Source organism: Phoxinus phoxinus (genome assembly GCF_949152265.1).
Source record: "Phoxinus phoxinus genome assembly, chromosome: 13".
In the NCBI taxonomy this organism is placed as follows: domain Eukaryota; kingdom Metazoa; phylum Chordata; class Actinopteri; order Cypriniformes; family Leuciscidae; genus Phoxinus; species Phoxinus phoxinus.
Window position 1 is genome coordinate 13,114,841 of NC_136888.1, and position 19,242 is coordinate 13,134,082.

The window sequence follows — 19,242 nt, forward strand, 5'->3', positions numbered from 1 at the left end:
AATTATATATTAAAAAAGTTCTTTATATATAGAGTATACAGCATAGTATATATACAGTATATGCATGTATATACACATGTTTTTGAATGAAGTCTCTTATGTGCTCCAAGACTGCATTTATGTGATCAAAAATACAGAAAAATAGCAGTAATATTGTGAAATAATATTCCAATTTAATATACGTAATTGTTGTATATTGTAATTAATTTATTCCTGTGATCAAAGCTGAATTTCCAGCATCATTACAGTCTTCAGTGTCACATGATCTTTCAGAAGTCATTCTAATATGATGATTTGCTGCTCAAGAAACATTTTATCCTTACCAATGTTGAAAACAATTTTGTTGCTTTATATTTTCGAGAAAACTGTTGACAGTTTTTTTTTTTTTTGAGATAGAAATCTTTTGTAACATTATAAATGTCTTTACTGCCACTTTTAATCAATGTAATATGTCCATGCTATTAATTTATTTTAAAAATGTAGTGTGTGTGTATATAATATATATAATGCCATTTCCCTAATGATCAAAACTGTTTAGAACACATTTTCTTCAAAAATATACAAAAATGTATTACAAAATAACATGGAAACCATCAGTAAGGTTTATGCTTGTATGCATAATTAGCTTCATCATCATCATCATCATTACCTGTCAGGTCAGATGTGATCTGGAAACTGCATCATTCTGACTAGAGAATCCAGCGCACCGCTCCTGATTGGCTGGAAATGACATCATAGCAGGGTTACTATGTGATGATCAGGCTTTCCTTGCAGGCGCATTGTTTTCCTTCACTACATCCCCCCCCACCTTTCTCTTCTCAGTCTCTCTTTACTGCTCCGGTGCGGTTTCAGTGCACCATTTGCAAACAATTCCCTTTATACACCCTACGTCCTTTTCCCTCTGTCCTTCATTTCTCTGTTATTCACTTTTAGGACCTCGTTTGCTGCATTTCTTGCTCTGTTGCCATGTGAAAAACCCTGTATGCAGGCACACGACTCTCCACCTATAGCAGACAGCTGGATGACATCATGGTCTCCCCTCCCCCCCTGCGGCCTCCTCCAGTGATCACATCCAGCATATACCAAAACCAGTTCGTATGGGTGGGTGATCCTTTCTTGCACAAATGATGTGCTCATATATCATTTACTGTATTATTAGCTACAGAAATGCTATCTTTTGTTTTGCATTAACCCATGTGCGTTGAGTTCCTTTGTTCTATTCACTTAAGACGTTGTCTGTGTTCTTAGAGGGATGCGGTGCCACTGGGAAATAAACTAGGTACAGTACGTTCTGTTCCGACATATTCAACATCCATACCAGGACCGCTGGGAGTATTTCTACCTCACATGAGAGACCTCGGAACTGCAAACAGGTTCAAATGAGCACCTTATATAAGTTCATCCTGCATATTTACAAATCATGTCATTAAATCCATCTAGCAACCATTCATCTGTGACATTAGAGATGTGACGGGCATAAACTTGGTGGTAAAATCAGGTTCGTTCTACAAAATGAACGCTATGTTGTACAAACTGTCTTTGGAATTGTGAAAAGTCCAGTAGTTTGATTTGGCACAGGACCAGAGCAACAGATGGGCCATTGACAGACTGTTCAAACAGGCCCGCTCTGCCCGCTTCCAGACGGCAAGGTTATTTTGTCGTAGTCATCCACAAGACTCCAGCCATGAGTGAGTGAGAAGATGACACATAAATCCCAGTCCTCCTCCGTTTTTAGACATGACATTTCGAGCAGCTCCCAAAACCAGACCGAACTGGATTAGTGCACGATGCTGCCCGTAATTCAATCCTAAACTGAAACAACTTAAAATAGGAAACGCATCTTGGCAAATTTCATGCCTTGATAGTTGCTCACAAATGTAGATATATAATATTCTTTGATAGCTCCAATTTTCATTAACAAAAAAAAAACAATACACTTCTGTTTTCTTATTAAATACTACTAATATTACTAAATAGTGCTTCTTCTGCATAAAGCTGCATAATATGCCCTGTCCTTCTCTGAAATCATAACCAGTTTTCAACAAAGAGTTAACCACCCCCTATCTGCACTCCCAGCCATTCCAGCCCATCAGGAGCCTGCATCCCTCTCGACCAATCACGGCGCTTGGAGGTGATGTCATGCTTTATCTAGCAGAGGTGGTGCTGATGCTGCCAGGTTGAGCATCCAAACAGCAGCAGACTGTCAGACTGAGCGCGAGGGAGAGACCCTGTCAGAAGATCACAGCACGCTGTCGGTGAGTTATGGTGAAATTGTATATCATAACCTGTTATTTACTGTATTGTGCTTTTGCAGGACAAAAGAAGACCGCTGATCTGTTGGACTAATGCGATTGAAGTTATATTAACTACGGAAACGTATTCTTATTCTGTATTATGGTAGGGAGGAAGATTCTTAGATTATGTTGCACTGCAGATTTGCATGCTTGCTAGGTTTAGATGTGAAATCATGCAGCCTGGTTTATTAGACGTATATGTAAATCACACACAAACATGAATTGTTGGGTTTTGCAACTGTTTAGTTGGTTAATACCACATCAGAAAGCAGTTGTGCTTGAAATCGTGTTGGTCTAATGCATAGTGCATTGTGAAGAATAGGAGAGTGCATTTCTTGTTTAAAAAGGGGCAAAGTGTGCATTGTATGTCTTGCGGTGAGCGTGCTAGTCTGCGCTGTGGGTGGACCTGAGAGGTGAGATTATATGTTGGTGTGCAAAAGGCCACGGCCCCTTTATAGAGCGCCACAACCTCTGCTTTCAAAACACCCAGCGATAATTTCGATCAGAAAGCAGTGGGAGGTTAAGAAAATGACTTGCATGATAAACTTGCATGTCTCTTAGTTGAACGGCAATGCTGTTGGGTTGTGCTCCAAAGCATGTTTTATTATTTATTACATCAGCTGTGTTGCTGGCATCAATAAAACAGGAGCTGATTTTGGGCTTTGTGTGCATGCAGTGCGACCCTCATGATTTGGGGAAATGATGCGCGTTCTCAAAGAATCAACATTTTTGGCCTTCGTACTAGGAATGGGGTTGAAACGTTTTATAGAATAAGCCCATGCGTTGAAAATGTCACAAAAGTTTGAAAGGTGTTAGCTGGTGCAGCGATCGTGAGCGTGGGAATTGAGGGGGCACGGCGAGGACAGAGAAGGAGCGTAGGCTGAGAGACGATCATCAACCCTGAACAAACCAGATTCATTTATGCGAACGATTGCCATCAAGTACATTACCGCTGCATTTGTTTGTTCCTTGCTTGGTTTTTGTGGATTTGAATAGATTTGTACTTGGTATGCATACTACTATGTGCTTAGATGTAGCTGTGTGATACTCTTCCACTGCAAACAAATCGTTTTCTTTTCAAGAAGGCATTTACTTGTGAAGCAAAATTGTGTAAGGAATTAAGGCTTCTGGGAATACATCTTGATTTGTTTTTAAATATTATTATTATTTAAAACTGTTTTATGCATTAACCAAATAAAAAAATGTAGCTGCTTAAAACTAAAACAATATGCAAAATGCTTAATCTGATGATTTATTGCTTTGTGATTTATTTATTTAGTATAAATTGTTGATTGGGCTTGTTATTCATAATACCAGACTTTTATATGAGGACAAAGACATATCCATAAGAATTGATTGACTGGATTCTGATTACATCATCGTTTCTCTCTACTATAGGACCAGCTGAGTTTGAAACGCCTTTCGAGGACTCAGGAAAGATGACTCTTGCAGGTACGTGTACTCCACCTGCTCTTTCACACGTGATCTCGTGAGCATTTGATCGAGCAGAAGCGATGATGTGTGAGCACATGGCATCAGTGGCACCAGCTCAAAATAACCCGGTCTCTTTCTCTGTTGCAGCATACAGAGAGAAAATGAAGGAGCTCCCTCTAGTGTCTCTCTTCTGCTCCTGCATCCTGCCAGAGCCTCGGGAGAAGCCCGCCAAGAAAACACAAGGTACCGTAAAGGCCTCAAATCTAAAATCTTGTGTAATTACTGTTAGTTTAATTTGATCAAAGTATTTTAACATTAGTTGCATGAATGATTGTTGACCTTTGGTTTTAGATGTTGTGGACCTCAACCTGTGCATCATTAAAGACATGGAGGTGATCGAGCTAAACAAGCGGACATCGGGACAGGCCTTTGAGGTCATCCTCAGACCACCGTCTTTTGACGGTCAGAGGGAGTTTCATCCCACTTTCCCACCTCGCAGGGACCCTTCGCTGGAAGAGATCCAGAAGAAACTGGATGCAGCTGAGGAGAGAAGAAAGGTGAGGAATATATCATGATAGACAATTACATGTGATTATCGCTTTCACTTGCATATCTATAATGGAGACGACATTTGGCTTACCATATATGCATCAATTTAAACTTTACATTAATTATTACAAAAATGAATTTATAAATGTATACATATATATATTATTATTATAATATATATATATATTATATTTATTATAATTTATAAATAACTTTATATTTTTCAGTTTTTTATTTAGTTTTACTTTAGTTTAAGAAATTTTGATAACTTTTTGTCATCTTAATTTTATCATTTTATTCATTTTATATATATACATATACATAATATATGTGTGTGTACGGTGTATGATTATTTTGTATATATAAATACACACATATGCATGTATATATTAAAAAAAATATTTGCATATACACTGTATATGTATATATTTATACATACATTATACTATATATAAATATACATATTTTATATATATATGTATATATAACACATTTTTCTTAAATATATTCATGCATGTCTGTGTATTTATATATACAAAATAATTATACACAGTACACACACATATATTATGTAAACACAAACTTTTATTTTGGATGTGATTAATCGTGATTAATCTTTGCCCAGCACTAATATATATATATATATATATATATATATATATATATATATATATATATATATATATATATATATATATATATATATATATATATATATTTAAGATTTATAGCTTTAATGTATTTTAATTTCCGTTTCAGTTTAGTACTTCAAATTAAATTGAGTCATTTCAGGTTGGTTTCAAATACTGCAAACAATTTTAGTACACAGTAACAGCTCTAGATATGTTTATAAGTGAGTCTCATATTGAGTCAGAATCTCATGCATTATCTCCACAGTGTCAGGAAGCTGAACTTCTGAAGCACTTGGCTGAGAAGAGAGAACATGAACGAGAAGTGGCCCAGAAAGCCGTAGAGGAACACAACAACTTCATCAAGATGGCCAAAGAAAAACTGGAGCAAAGGATGGAGATCAACAAAGAGAACAGAGAGGCTCACATCGCTGCTATGCTGGAACGTCTTCAGGAGAAGGTACGGTGAATCTCGACATTTTAACCCAGTTCTATTTTTAAAGATGCAGCACTAGTGGCACAAAAGGGAATTGCAATCTAGTTGCTTACAGTGAATATACAGATAGCAGTGAATATACAGGTTATAGTGAATATACAGGTAGTAGGGCTAATGCCTGGTACACATTGTACGATTTTGGGCTGTCCCAGACGAAAGATGACAAATCGTGCCGATTTCTGTGGTCGTGGCTCCTAAACGTCGTACAGGGGGAGGGGTTCAAATACGGCCATTTTCACGGTCTTGCGACCAAAGACAGCCTGCGATAAATTTAGCATGATCATCTCACAGCGTGTTTGCTGCTACGGCCTACGTATACTGACTAGCCAATAAAAATGCAACATGAAATGGCGTATTGATCAATATAGGCGCTAAAACTTAAAACTATTTACCTCAAGCTCCATTTTCCAAGTTGTCCTCTTTTCCTTACCCATGACCGCGTCCATATTCTCCTCTTTCGCTTCCTCCCCTCTTTTTCAGCGCACATAAAAACCACAACTGCCAACTGATATTGTTCTGTTTGTTTACCACTAGCACATGCTACGTTTGATGACGCTGATGGGCTGGTTTGGAAATAGGCATCTTTTTTGCAATTCTGTTTGGTGCCACTAGGAAAATCTTTTCAAAAGCTTAGACACTTTAGGGTTGAGATTGTTCTATTATTTAATCGTTTTTCTTCCTTTTGTCTTGTATTTCTCCAGGACAAGCATGCTGAGGAGGTGAGGAAAAACAAGGAACACATTGAACTGGACTGGGATTAGAATCAAGAGCGTTTCTTGTCCAGATTTTTTAAAAAGAAAACGACAAAAGGCCTAGGTTCTAGTCATGCTAAGAAAGGCTGTGCTTCGGTTGATTTGAAGGCCTATCTCGCGACATTTGCAGCAAAATATACTATATTCTTGTTTGCTGCTGCACAGAACGCAGAATATTGTGGATGTGGAATTGGGCATCAATAGGAAAATGCTAAAAAAAAAGTCGTTATGTTTTGTGGATTTGTTTACCGCCAAACTGTGTAAAATGCACGAGTCATCATCAATCCTTTTAGTCTTTAGTAATAGCTTTGCATGCACTGACAGGATAAAGATAATGAACGAAGAGGCAGAAACTACAGAGTAAACAAGATGTGAATTTGTGTTGTAATGCTGTGAATTAGCCGTTTGTAACATTGTTTGTGTATTCGGTGTACTTAGCACTGTAGTTCTGCTTTGTATTTATGTCTTAGAGTTGGATTCTCATAGAAGAACACCCCCCCCCCCCCACCACCACCAAAAAAAAACAGTAGAATATTTGTTAGTTACCTGACAACGTATAGTGTATTAAATGTGTCCGAACTCAAAGTTTTAATGCTTGCATGCCGTGATGCACTTGATAAAACTTGTGAAAAGCCATTTGCTGTGTGAAAGTGTGGTTTTTGTCCTGATATTAATTGCTATATCTCTGAACTTTATGTTCCAGGTGCCTTGAGATCTTCCCACAACACACGCTGATCATATGGGAGAACATTGACCAAAGGACTCACTATCACGCTGAGCTTATTAGCTTGGATCATATGAGATTATGACTCTGAAACCCGATTATATGATATCATTATATCATTGTAAGGTATGATGGCCACGTTGTCAGACGAACGGAACTGGCCGGCCAACTAAGATCCCGAAGGAATCTTTTACTACCTTAATCCGAGAAGCGCAGAGAAGTGTTTGTCTCTGCGACGAGCTTGTATGCCAATAGTGCCAAACAAATGAGTGAATGTGAGTGGTAACTTTGTGTGTTTATGAATATTTGGGTGACGTTTGGACGGCTTCATGTACTTTGCCCATGTGGATGCAGTCAGTTTGTCTTCTGTCCTGTCTTTAAGGCTCTATTTTTGGTAAACTGCTCAAGCTTTTGCCGCTGTACATATGTTCACTTGCCTCATGATCAGCTGGTGTCTGATTTGGCTATATAATTCTGTACAGAAATTGTGATATATTTTAGAGGCAGAGGGAATTAAAGGACTGCTGGTATAGTTTCGTCCTTGTGACTTCATTTGACCTCATTTATAGATTTTGAATTTTTTTAAATGCTTTAAAAAAAGAAAACAGACATCAGAACAAGCATTGTAGTATTTTTCTCCTCATTTATTGCAATCTTACAAACACGTGTGGATCAATAAATAAATAATTAATACAAATTATTTTCATACAAAAAAATCCAGTCAAAATAAATAACCTACATTTGCAAACACATGTTTAATGACATCAATAAATTAGATTAGACCGATCAAGTCGGTTGAGGGTTTGAAACTGATTTTTCTGGTTCTTCAAAAAAAAAAAAAAAAAAAAAAGAATGCAAAAATAAAAATCCAGCGTAAATAAATAAATATACTACATTTGCGAACACGTACGTATCTGTGATAACATAAATAAATTATAAAGTCTTAAGTCGTACGCCTTAAGTTTTAGAAGAGTAAGAATACCAGTGACATCAGTAGAAATACTGTAACTCATTTTAAACGTGTTCTACAAATGGACGAATGCAGGTGCATCCCACTGCGATGGTTTTGTACTCGAGTCTAAAGGAGTAGTTGTGCTTTTCTCCTCGAATTCTCCTCAAGACCATGATTTGGGTGTAAATAGGTTTGGACTGGTAATCCTGGACCTCAATCCATCCTGATTTGGTGTCGATCAAGCATCCAGTAAGAGAACACTTCGCCTCTGCGATGCTAGAAGGGTACAGGTTCTCGTCATACGTAAACCTATGAAACAAAATGAATCATGTGCAATTTTAGGTTAGCGGGTTGCAACAGTCACAAGCTAATTATCAAAACAACAAAGAACTCTTAAAAATAAATGTTCCAAAAGGGAATGAGGCGATGCCTTAGAAGAGCCATTTTGGGTTCCTCAAAGAAGCTGTGAAGAGTTCTTAAAAGAACAATTTGTTTCCATAATTTTAATAATCTAAGGTCCAGTTTCACAGACAAGGTTTAGATTAAGCCAGGATTAGGCCTTAGTCCAATTGGGACTTGCTTTTATAAATGCAAGTTGCTTTCAGTTAAAACAGCTCAAAGCTTAAGGCTTAAGCCTTGTTTGTGAAACCAGGGGTTAAGAACCTTTTTTAATATAAAGAACCTTTAGTGCAATGCAAATGTTCCATGGATGTTAAAGGTTCTTCATGAAACCATAGATTCCAATTAGAACCTTTATTTTTAAGGGTATATAGGACAAGGTCTTACGTGTAGGTCCATGGAGAGATGGAGTCATTGTTTATTGGTTGGATCTGTTTGGCTGCTTTGAACTCAGAATCCAATATCAACCGGTATGATGATGCTGATGGATCCGATTCTTCTGATGACCTGTGTTGACCGTTTCCTTTCTTCAGAGGATTTTTTGAAGGTGCCCCCTCAGCTCCAAATGATATCAAAATGATCCCCATCAAACAAGCCACCTGTGAAACAAACACACACACAATGTCATTTTACACTCATTTTTGTGAATTCAGCAGCAAAAACATCAGTAATAGTTAGCAGGACATCCTCTGATATTTTTAGCAATACTCACCATGAGGAACTGGATGTTTAACGCTGATGACATTGTTGCATTCATTTTTGTCTCAAGATTTCGACCTTTTCTTTTCAGATGTCTCCTGTCAGTCTTAAGTCTAGCTGTTCTACATTTGCAGTGGTAAGTGCCGTTTATATAGAGAGGCCTTCGTGCATTCGCAGCAGTGTAGGAGCATTTCCTGTGATGAATTCTCCCCTTTGATGGTATTTTATGTTGTCATATTTAATGCGTCAGCATAAATCAGTATTGTGACACTACAATCACATATCACAATGCTTTTCTTGACGAATGTGTTTTGAACAATGCATTTAAACAATATGATGCACCTTATAAACTGCACAAAACTGTGTCTCACGTAAGTAAGACACAATGTACTCACTTTTCTGACCTGCTTTTTTCTTCTTCATTTTTTTTGTTCTTACTTTTCAACTAACTGGACCCAAAGTGAATTTTAGTGGACGTATGAAGTCATTGATGTCATAGCACTATTGATGTGTTACGTCTGAACCTCATTGACCTTCATTGGAAAAAAATATAATCTTTTAATCTTCCATAAAAGAAAAAAGGTCATAAATGTTTGATGCACTTGACTTTTATTTAAAATTGAAATATAGTTTTCCCTCATTACATAAGATAAGAATATATGTATCTGCAAACAAATGCAGATTTTCTCAGAACTAACATCACTTTTCTGAGCCATTTTTCCAATTAATTTGAACCAACTGGTGAATTTTAGTGGATGTAGGAAGTTATTGAGTCCAAAATCTCCAAATATATTTTGACCTAATTTTGAACTCATCTTTTTATTTCAAAATAAATTACATTTGGTTTGTTATTTTGTTATATAATCCAATGAAATTCATAGATTTATTAATAAAAAAAATTTGGCTGAAGTGTCTAAATACATTTGTGGCCACATATTGTTGTGTTTATTGCACCTTAGCAACCAATTTGCTAACATAACCTACTTTCTCTGATAGATGTCTCACATTTATTCAGATCAGGAGGTATATATTAGTATGCTGAAATAAATTCTTGCTGCATATGATCCTGACCGCTATATTCAGCCCCCATGTTGCCTTTTTTTTAATGCCAGTGACCTCAATTGACATAGTTTGCAAACGGAGACTTCCGTCCCAGTGTCTGTAATGGCTTGCATCTACCAATGCACAATTTCCCACCGGCTCTGGTTTACGACTGCGTCATATGCGGTGCAATTGCGGTTCCTACTCTGAAATTTCGAAGGATTTGGGGGGGAGAGGGAGAGACAGGGACCGCATTTTCATGTGACTCAGAATTGATGCACATGCGATTGACAGTAACACAATAAACGTAATCCTCCATGACAGTATGGCTGCGTCCATGCATTTCAATTGTCAGTTTTCAATGTTCTTTTTGTTAGCATAAATTTTGTTTACAGTTTATAAGCCTTTATTCAGTATGTAATTTTGTGATTTTTAAAGGGGAAATTCAGTCATGTCATTTCGAACACAAAATAAAATATTTTGAAGAACGTTGGGATCCAAATTGACTCCATTGACACTTTTTTTAACATTCCACTAAAGGAAAACGATCATATAGGTTTGAAAAGACTTCATTCCCTTTTAAAAATACCTCTGTATGTTCATCGTCTAAGGCCGTTTAACCGTTGGAAATGTGACGCAGGCCTCTGACCTACTTCTTGGATTTTCTCCTACTTTCATACTCATGAAAGGGATTTTGGTTAGTCAAGATCTAGGAACGGGGGCTTTCGTAGTGACCCATATAAGACCACAAATGTGAAGACTCTTTTAACAGAGCTGAATCACTAACCCCAGTTTACGTGCAACATATCGGCTACTTCATTTTCACAGTTTCATCAATTCATCAATATTCCTACTCTAAAATTTTTACTTCGGAAGGCATATTGTGAATTTTTATTTGGTTATTAATAATCTTTTACATTTTTGAGTGAGCGTTGCCATTAGTTATGATGAATATTACACTGCAGAAAAGGATTTTGCACCTACATGTCAACTAACTTTCAATAGAGTCGTGGACTGTCTGCTTAATATCTGCTAACACTTTATTTTGATGCTCCCCAACAGACATTCAACTGACTATAAGTAACTTTACCAGTACATGTCAACTTATTGTACTTACCCTAACCCTACCTGTCTTCTAAGTATACTCAATGCTAAGAATACTACATAGTATTTTTTTCCATACTATGGAAGTCAATGGCTACCGTCAAATGTTTGGTTACCCATATTCTTCAAAATATCTTCTTTTGTGTTCAGCAGAAGAAATAAAAACATACATGTTTGGATCAACTTGACGGTGATTCAATGATGACAGAAGTTTCATTTTTGGGTGAACTATCCCTTTAAATCAAAATACATTTCACTTGAGAAGCAAAACACTTCGGTCTTGTTTACTGAAAGATTTACTGAAAGTTTGTGTTTAAAACAAGCAGATATGTTAAGCATATACTCACATTTCAGATAACTAACAAAGGATTAATCACAAAAAGTGTGAATTAATTATATATTTTCTTGGTCATTATTACACTTAAATTTGAGTGCACCTAAAATTGAATATTTCTTTGACTTTGAACAGTGATTAGGTGTTTAACTAAATTGCATAAACAGATCTAAGGCTTTTTTTTTTTCTAGAGCAATTTGTTAAATCCTCATTTGTCGTCACGGTGGTCATGCTCAAGGTTTTATTTTACCCACTCAGTGAGTGGAAATCAAACAATATATTTTATTGTGGTGAAATTACACAATTACTGGCCGACTGATACTGCGATAAAAGGGATCTTAATTACAGGATGCTTTATTTCCTTTCATTGAAAGAAATGAGGTCAGTGATTTGCTGAGTAGCTTCCGCTCGCTGTGTGAATGGTATGTCATCAGTCAGTTTGAAAGTAAGAAGGAAAAAAACGACACAGAGAGGATTCCCGCACTGTGTGCTGCCACATCAAAGAAGAATAGGTATAACTGTGGCAAAACTCTGGGTTTAGACACCGGACACCCATGATAAACCTGACCATTAATGGACAAAACATACTGGTTGGAGACTTTGCAAAATGTTGCTTTAGAATTGTTGTTTGTTTTTGATTGGTTGCTTAATAAAAAATAATAAAAAACTATAAATGTTGGTTTTAAGACATACTTGTCCAAACAAACTCATATTACACATAATAAAATGACAGATAATAAAAGAAAAAGGAGGAATCAATTCAGAATACTGACCAAAAAAAGAAGCTGTCTTTGCAACCAAAAGTGAACGGTTGTGGGTGGTGAAAATAGGCCTTAGTTTGCACTGTTTCTCTGAGACAACGCATGATAGCAATCTATCAAGAACACTTCTCACTTTGATGCTGGGATAATCTCCCATGCATCAGTATACCAACCAACCACATATATGTGAGAATAAGCGTGATGTAACATTTTGTAATGGTTTCGGCATGGAGGAATTTCCCTAAAGACTCTTGAGGCTTGATGAGGGTCCATCGCTATAGATAATCAACTTTCGTTATTGAAATTTGGCATGTTATTGAAAAAAAGTGCACTGCTTAATTTTTTTTCCTGCTTATTCATGCAATTACAAATATTTGCTTAAGTTACAAAGAATGCACAGTTACACTGGCACACTCATTCATGCATGTATCTCTGCATTGTTCAAACATGTGCTGATCTGAATCAAATGAGAGTAACGTAAAGTGAGTAAAAGTAATTATTTACAAGGACGCAACATTCACAGCCTGCAATTATATTCTGCTTTTTCCCACATACAATGTTTCATTTGTAGAGAGCACAAACCATGGCATAGACGTGTCAGTAAAACTTAGATGTCGACCGACGAGGTCTTTCTAATGGAGTTGGCTCCCAAAGTGGTCTGGCTCTCTTAAAAGATAGTTTTCTGTGGTTAAGCTGTTTTGCGGGTGCAAACCAACTAGACATTGCTTGGAAACAAGCATCCAAAAGGTATTATATGCTGGTCCTCTCAGCAACGGCTTTGTCAATACATTAGAAAGTAGGAAATGCATGTTCATTTTCTGCCTGGTAGATGTTTATTTGACAGAAACTGGACATTTCATATATCCATCAATTCATCTATTTGGCACATTAGGGTGACTATGGAAAGCCTTCATCACAATGATGCTTTTCATTAAGTTATGCCAAACATTATTCATTCTTAGACAATACAAAGTTCAATGGAGTTCTATTTAGAACCTCCAATTATAAAAGAACGCTGGGTTCTTGACTAACATTTTTAGAACGCTTTATGCCAAAAAGGTACTATATAAGAAGAAATGTCTTTCTTCATAATACTTGCATGTTTAATGGGTTATTTCTTCTTCTTTTCTAGTGATAAAGTACACTCTAAAAAATGCTGGGTTGTTTTAACCCAATTTTGGATCAAATATGGACAAACCCAGCCATTGGGTTACATTTTTAAATTGCATTTTTGATCCAACATTTGGGTTTGTCCATATATGACCCAAAATTGGGTTAAAACAACCCAGCATTTGTTAGAGTGTATGTTTACAAGATGTTTAAGTCATGAGATTTAATTAAAATTAAAATTGTCTTAAAACAATATTGATTAAAATAAATTCATAAAATTATCCTGAAGGTTTTGTAAGCACCCAACAGATCCCTTTCAGCTTCTATACAGTACATTTTCTTCTAGTGCCATGATGAATGAAAAACCTCACTGATAACAACATTCATTGTTCATTCGAGAGTATTAAACCGGTATAAAATGGCCATCACAAGGAAAACTTTTTTTTTCATGCACTCTGCAAGGTGTTAATTAAAAGTTTCCCAATATTTCTCCATGCATAAAACTTAAACAGACCAGATAAAGCCAAATTGTTTCCGAAACATGACTTAAATGATTAAACAGAATCCCAAATCTTGATAACTCACCCCAAAAGCCTGATTTTTATGATTCATCATTTTTTTCCAACCAAAATTCTGTGAAATAATTCTGCAATCTTGCCAACGCAGACTGATCTTTAGTCCGTAGGTCAGATTACTGGCAATGAGTGGCGAAATCTAGATCTAAAAGTTACCCCTCAACTATCAATTGATCTGATGAACGAATCCAGGTCAGAGGTAGGCCATATTATCTATGCAATCACGATCAAGCATTGCATAAATAGATGAAGTGAACGAGAAACATTTTCACTGTAGAAGAGAATAAGAAGAGGGCATTAAAGATGTTTCTGAGCTTCTTCAACGCTAAATACATGGTGAGACGACCGAAACGAGCATAGATATTTAGCTGAACTCTATTAGCTAGCCTAATGCTAACACTGTTCGCTTGTTTACAACAATTGCTTCACTAAAGATTAATCTTAAAACTTTTTAGATTAAGTTAAATGTAAGATGTTGTGACAAAAAGAGGCCTAAATAACTCAGAAATGGATTGAGCCTCTGCCATTGACAGCAAATTGTCTTCATGGATTCATTTGAATGAAATATAATAGCAGATAATGATCTTTCTCTCAGGTTTTGCTCTGTGCGCTGGCGAGCCTCACGTTTGCCAAACAAAAGGCGAAACAACTATGTGACACCGGTTTGACGATTTCCGATGACTTCTATGGCTCTCCTTCAGAGGACATGGAGGGAAATGGCAACATCCACAACCACTCAATATCTGCATGGACCTGGATGTGAGTCACAAAAACAAATTCATAAGTGCATCTAAAATGATTTAGAGTTGCTGAATGATGTAGATATCTGTTTAGTTTACCCTGTTGAGAAAACAGCTAAGCTGTTTGACTGGTCCTAGCTGGTTTAAGCTGGATGTAACTGGTTTAAGATGCTCAAGCTGGTCTCCCAGTCTGGCCTAGCTGGTGTTCAATTGGTGTTACCTGGTTGGTCAACAGATCTCCCAGCCTGACTATCTAAAGAAGTGGTCAAACCTATCTAAAACCAACCTGATAAACCAGCTATGACCAGACTAGGCTAGACTAGCTTAGGCTGATATTAGATATTAGTTCGTTAGTTTGTTTATTTTCCCTGTAACGTTTAATGTCAGTGAAAATAATTCGCAATTCATGGCATACAAAAAGTTGAATAATGCATCAGGAATGTATTTCCATGTTTGGGAGGTCTCATAGCAACTATGCAAAGTGAAGGCATTTTAAGGTACAGCAGGCCATGCATGTTATGTCAATGTGAAGTAAAGCAGTTCTTGGTTAGGTCTGTGGGTTTTGTGCTACTGAAATAACCACCTTGTTTTCTCTGTTTTCAGACCAAAGTTTTCACACGACAGAATACCACAGGTCATCTTTGAAGCCCAGTGCAAATCAGAATATTGCACCTTTCCTACTGGTGTGGATGAGAGACTGAACTCTCTACCCATATATCAGGAGATCATGGTGCTGAAAAGGGATTCAAAGGACAAGAAGTGCTTCAGGGCAACTTTTGAGAGTGTTATAGTTGGCTGTACATGTGTATGGGCCAAAACTTCCTAAAATGACTTGCATGTTTCCATGTTAGAATGAATTTATTTATTTGTTCCAATGAAACTGAGATGAAATGAAACTTGTGCATTTTAATGGTTTTTAATTTATTGTGTAGACAAAATAGTTTCTGTTTTTTTTAAATATATTTACATTTAATAATTGAACAGACACGTATAGTGTGTGACACTCATATTTATGTAGAAATCTTTTTAATGAGTATTAATACAAATATTTAAACACGTTGATAGTTGTATTTGACAAATGAACAATAAAATGAATGAATCATAACACACCTATCTATTACTCATCTGTTCATTCTCTGTAACTAAACTGATGCCTTGAGTTAACTTTTTTTTTTTCTGCAAACGTTTGGTTTGTAGAAAAAACATGAATTAAAGACATGCAGCCTAATAAAAAAAAACACAAAAAAACGTTAGCCTCTGTTGTCATGTACTTTCATATAGTAATCGTGTATAAAACCCCAAATCTAGAAAAGTTGGAACATTTTGTAAAATGCAATAAAATCAAGAATCTGTGATTTTAATAAACTGACAAAATAAATGACAAAAGTACAAAGGATTTCCAATGTTTCAAAAGTACTTAATTGTATTTTGTAAATATAAACACATTTTTATTTTGATAGCTGTTATACACTCCAAAAAAGCTGGAATAGAGGCAAAATAAAAGTGAAAAGTTTATAGAATATCCAAGTTATCCAACTAAACAGTAAATTGGTGAATTGGTAATAGGTGAGGGTATCGGGATTGAGTGTAACATGCAGCAGCGTAACCTTGCTGTCATCTGAACTAAAATACAGACATGCTTGATGAACCGACAAGGCCCGTAACTCACCCACTCGCTTAGATCTGAATACAGTAACAGTGCCTGCTTATTAAGCCCGGCTTCCAGAAAAGAAATATGGACTTTTTTTTTTTTTTTGAGAAAGGTCTTCAACGTGTCAATACAGTACATCTGTTTTTCTGGGGTACCCTGACAACTAGGTCACAAGGGTCATTGGAACCAATAGTTTGAGTGACCATTTCTTAGCTAAAGTCTTTACTTTACTGTGTTAGATTAAAGCATGCTCTCTTTGAGAGAAAGAACGTATTATCTTGATGTTTTGACAATACTCTCCTGTTTATAGTTAGAGCCTGACCAAATCCAACCTTGAAAAAGCTGTGTGTCGATGTGTATGTTAGTCTTTTTGGTTACAGGTTAAGGAACCACTGGAATTATTGGAGATTTACTGAGTTGTTGTTCGGGACAGGCTGGTGCCCAGCAACCCAAATCTGCGACCTGGAAGGTCACAACGTGCCTAAATTCAGGGTCCGAGTGTCTGCATAATCGATGGAGATATGCTTCAGTCTATCTGTTTAGAATTACTGTTTATCTTTTTCTTAGCCAGTGAGAATCATTCAACCTGAAGCAAGGACGTAGCTTAGACCTGGTTGAAGCGTATAACTGCTGTGATCTTTGTAAATGTAAGCGAGGCGGCCTACGAAATCCTTGTGAGTTTTGAAGCTGACTTCTGCTGATGAAACTGCAAACTATCTTCAGTAAAACTTTTCTTTAATGTATATGATATATGAACACTTTCCAGAGGTTCAAACGGGGCCCGAGTTGTAGCATTCAGAACCATGAACAAGTCCCATGACGGGACCAGCCGCTTCGACACGGGTCTCAAACGCTTCACTCCCTTCATAAAACGGCTTATAAGAGGATGCCGTCCCACCGAAACTCTTTCAAAGCCTACGTGGCATGCTGAAATAGCATCCAGGTAAACTTTAATAGTAGAAAATGCCCTCACATTGTTCATTAAGCTTTGCAAAAAACAAAGTATATCACTCACTGCTCACTGAAAAGGAATTACTCCTTTATGAGTGCACCAGTCCTCAAACACACCCCATTTAAGATCATACAGTGAGAGCATTGAGCAGTGAGAGATTAAGCCAGAGCGACCTCTCACCCGCAACGGCGAGAGCCATAGTACGACCTCAGCTATGAACAGCACCACTCAAGGTGTGTAGTTTGAGGTCTGTTACATTAAAGATATCCTCCCAGACGGCGGGGTTTGGATTGCCAGAGTCCAGCTGATTGCCTTGCTCCTCCAATAATTTAGGGTTGATAGGCCATCAACAATGAAGTTGCGTTAGGTGCCCGCACAGACAACGCCGATGATTTATATACCTTCTGGTTCATGGAAGCCAGTAAAGCGTTCCATTTTCCCAGGGAAGGAGGGACTCACAGATGAGAGAGTGTTCCAACTGTTTGGATGCAGGTGGTGAGCCACTGACTGTTTGACCGTGGGAGGGTTAGAGAATCCTCCTCCATCTCGTTCACATCAAGTGAAGAGTAGCCATTGGCGGGCACGCAATGAGAGAAGGGTTTATGCCACGATCGTGCCATCTCTGCTACACACGCAAGCAAAGTGGGAAGCCGTTTTTTCGACAGGGGAAGGCAAGAAGGGAACCTTTTTTACGTCGGATCCCCAAGAGTTACAGGCCAAGCGATTAAAGGCTTAGCTGCCGCACGCTTACAAACCTCCACTAGGTTACAATCCATCACCGTTGACGCTAAGTCGCCACTTTGCATACTCACGTGCCTGGACACTTGGGCTGCAGACAGGATAGCGTCTGCCCAACTCATCATCCGGCTCATCCCAGGGGAGGCGAGCTAACATCTCCTCATCCTCTTCCTCATTTCCCTCTACCTCATCGCAAGCAACTGCTGATTGAAAAGAGCGCAAACTCAGGGGACTATATCACTATATAATATCCCCCCCCATGAAGAAAGATCACTCAGGGAGAGGGTTGGGCACCCTTAGCCGAAGGATGGATAGTAGAGAGACACGGATCATCTTTAGAAGATGCAGCCGAAGCATTCTTTCCAAAATCCTGGCCAGCATCATGCAAAAGTGCGCACAACTTTCCACATCCACTGGTGCAGTCTGAGCATCCTTGACACCTACAGTCATGGCCAAAATTGTTGGCACCCCTGGTAAATATGATCAAAACTGGCTGTAAAAAATAAATCTGCATTGTTTATCCTTTTGATCTTTCATTCAAAAAATTGCCAAAATTCTAACCTTTCATTGAAGCAAGAGAATTGAAAGTGGGGCTAAATCACATTATGAAATAAATGTTTTTCTCCAAAACAAGTTGGCCACAATTATTGACACCCTTTTATTAAATACTTTTTGCAACCTCCTTTTGCCAAGATAACAGCTCTGAGTTTTCTCCTATAATGCCTGATGAGTTTGGAGAACACCTGACAAGAGATCAGAGACCATTCCTCCATACAGAATCTCTCCAGATCCTGCAGATTCCCAGATCCATGTTGGTGCTTCATCTCTTCAGTTCAGTCCACTCATTTTCTATAGGGTTCCGGCCAGGGACTGGGATGGCCATTGCAGATCTTGGTTTTGTGCTCAGTGACCCATTTTTGTTTTGATTTTGATATTTGTTTTTGGATCACTGTCCTGTTGGAAGATCCAAACATGGCCCGTTATAAGATTTCTAGCCCCGGCTGTTAGGTTTCGATTTTTTATCTGTTGGTATTTGATCCAATCCATGATGCCATGTATCTGAACAAGATGTCCAGGACCTCTGGCCGAAAATTAGGCCCACAGCAGTAAAGATACAGCAGAGTATTTCATTTTACACATGGGGTACTTTTTATCCCTGTGTGCACCAAACCCATCTTAAGTGTTTGCTGCCAAAAAAGCTATTTTTTTGGTTCCTCTGTCCATAGAACGTTTGAAAAGTACCTGACACTACTGGCACTTCAAACGGGACGGGTTCTATGGTCAGATGAAACAAAAAAATAGCTTTTT

The 19,242-nt window shown here is 37.6% G+C and overlaps 3 protein-coding genes across 7 annotated transcripts; 2 read left to right on the plus strand and 1 right to left on the minus strand.

The window, feature by feature from the left end:
* Positions 1–1,053: 1,053 nt before the first annotated feature.
* stmn4l (stathmin-like 4, like) lies at positions 1,054–7,410 on the plus strand. 5 transcript variants are annotated; one of them, XM_079633947.1, is made up of 9 exons: positions 1,054–1,101; positions 1,249–1,688; positions 2,077–2,255; positions 3,693–3,746; positions 3,876–3,971; positions 4,080–4,285; positions 5,175–5,366; positions 6,104–6,121; positions 6,858–7,410. In XM_079633947.1, exons 4-9 carry the CDS (start codon positions 3,734–3,736, stop codon positions 6,864–6,866), a joined length of 534 nt encoding a protein of 177 aa, XP_079490073.1. In that variant the 5' UTR covers positions 1,054–1,101; positions 1,249–1,688; positions 2,077–2,255; positions 3,693–3,733; the 3' UTR covers positions 6,867–7,410. The 5 variants fall into 5 exon arrangements, with proteins under 5 accessions (XP_079490073.1, XP_079490074.1, XP_079490070.1 ...); XM_079633948.1 differs by having other exon boundaries at positions 1,062–1,101; positions 1,249–1,373; XM_079633944.1 differs by lacking the exons at positions 1,054–1,101; positions 1,249–1,688; positions 6,858–7,410 and having other exon boundaries at positions 2,141–2,255; positions 6,104–6,789.
* A 93-nt stretch (positions 7,411–7,503) lies between these two features.
* Positions 7,504–9,046, minus strand: il17a/f1 (interleukin 17a/f1). The gene is made up of 3 exons (XM_079633949.1): positions 8,942–9,046; positions 8,617–8,828; positions 7,504–8,139 (listed from the first exon to the last, which is right to left on the minus strand). Exons 1-3 carry the CDS (start codon positions 8,984–8,986, stop codon positions 7,893–7,895), a joined length of 504 nt encoding a protein of 167 aa, XP_079490075.1. The 5' UTR covers positions 8,987–9,046; the 3' UTR covers positions 7,504–7,892.
* A 4,982-nt stretch (positions 9,047–14,028) lies between these two features.
* Positions 14,029–15,819, plus strand: il17a/f2 (interleukin 17a/f2). The gene is made up of 3 exons (XM_079633017.1): positions 14,029–14,189; positions 14,449–14,612; positions 15,197–15,819. Exons 1-3 carry the CDS (start codon positions 14,157–14,159, stop codon positions 15,417–15,419), a joined length of 420 nt encoding a protein of 139 aa, XP_079489143.1. The 5' UTR covers positions 14,029–14,156; the 3' UTR covers positions 15,420–15,819.
* Positions 15,820–19,242: the final 3,423 nt, after the last annotated feature.

Coding starts and splice junctions, on each gene's coding strand:
- il17a/f1 (XM_079633949.1), bottom strand. CDS start 8,986: ATGAATGCAACAATGTCATCAGCGTTAAACATCCAGTTCCTCATG. Junction 8,829..8,941: donor TAAACATCCAGTTCCTCATG/GTGAGTATTGCT, acceptor TTTGTTTCACAG/GTGGCTTGTTTGATGGGGAT. Junction 8,140..8,616: donor ATCTCTCCATGGACCTACAC/GTAAGACCTTGT, acceptor TTTGTTTCATAG/GTTTACGTATGACGAGAACC.
- stmn4l (XM_079633944.1), top strand. Junction 3,972..4,079: donor GCCCGCCAAGAAAACACAAG/GTACCGTAAAGG, acceptor CTTTGGTTTTAG/ATGTTGTGGACCTCAACCTG. Junction 5,367..6,103: donor TGGAACGTCTTCAGGAGAAG/GTACGGTGAATC, acceptor GTATTTCTCCAG/GACAAGCATGCTGAGGAGGT.
- il17a/f2 (XM_079633017.1), top strand. CDS start 14,157: ATGTTTCTGAGCTTCTTCAACGCTAAATACATG. Junction 14,190..14,448: donor TCTTCAACGCTAAATACATG/GTGAGACGACCG, acceptor TCTTTCTCTCAG/GTTTTGCTCTGTGCGCTGGC. Junction 14,613..15,196: donor ATATCTGCATGGACCTGGAT/GTGAGTCACAAA, acceptor CTCTGTTTTCAG/ACCAAAGTTTTCACACGACA.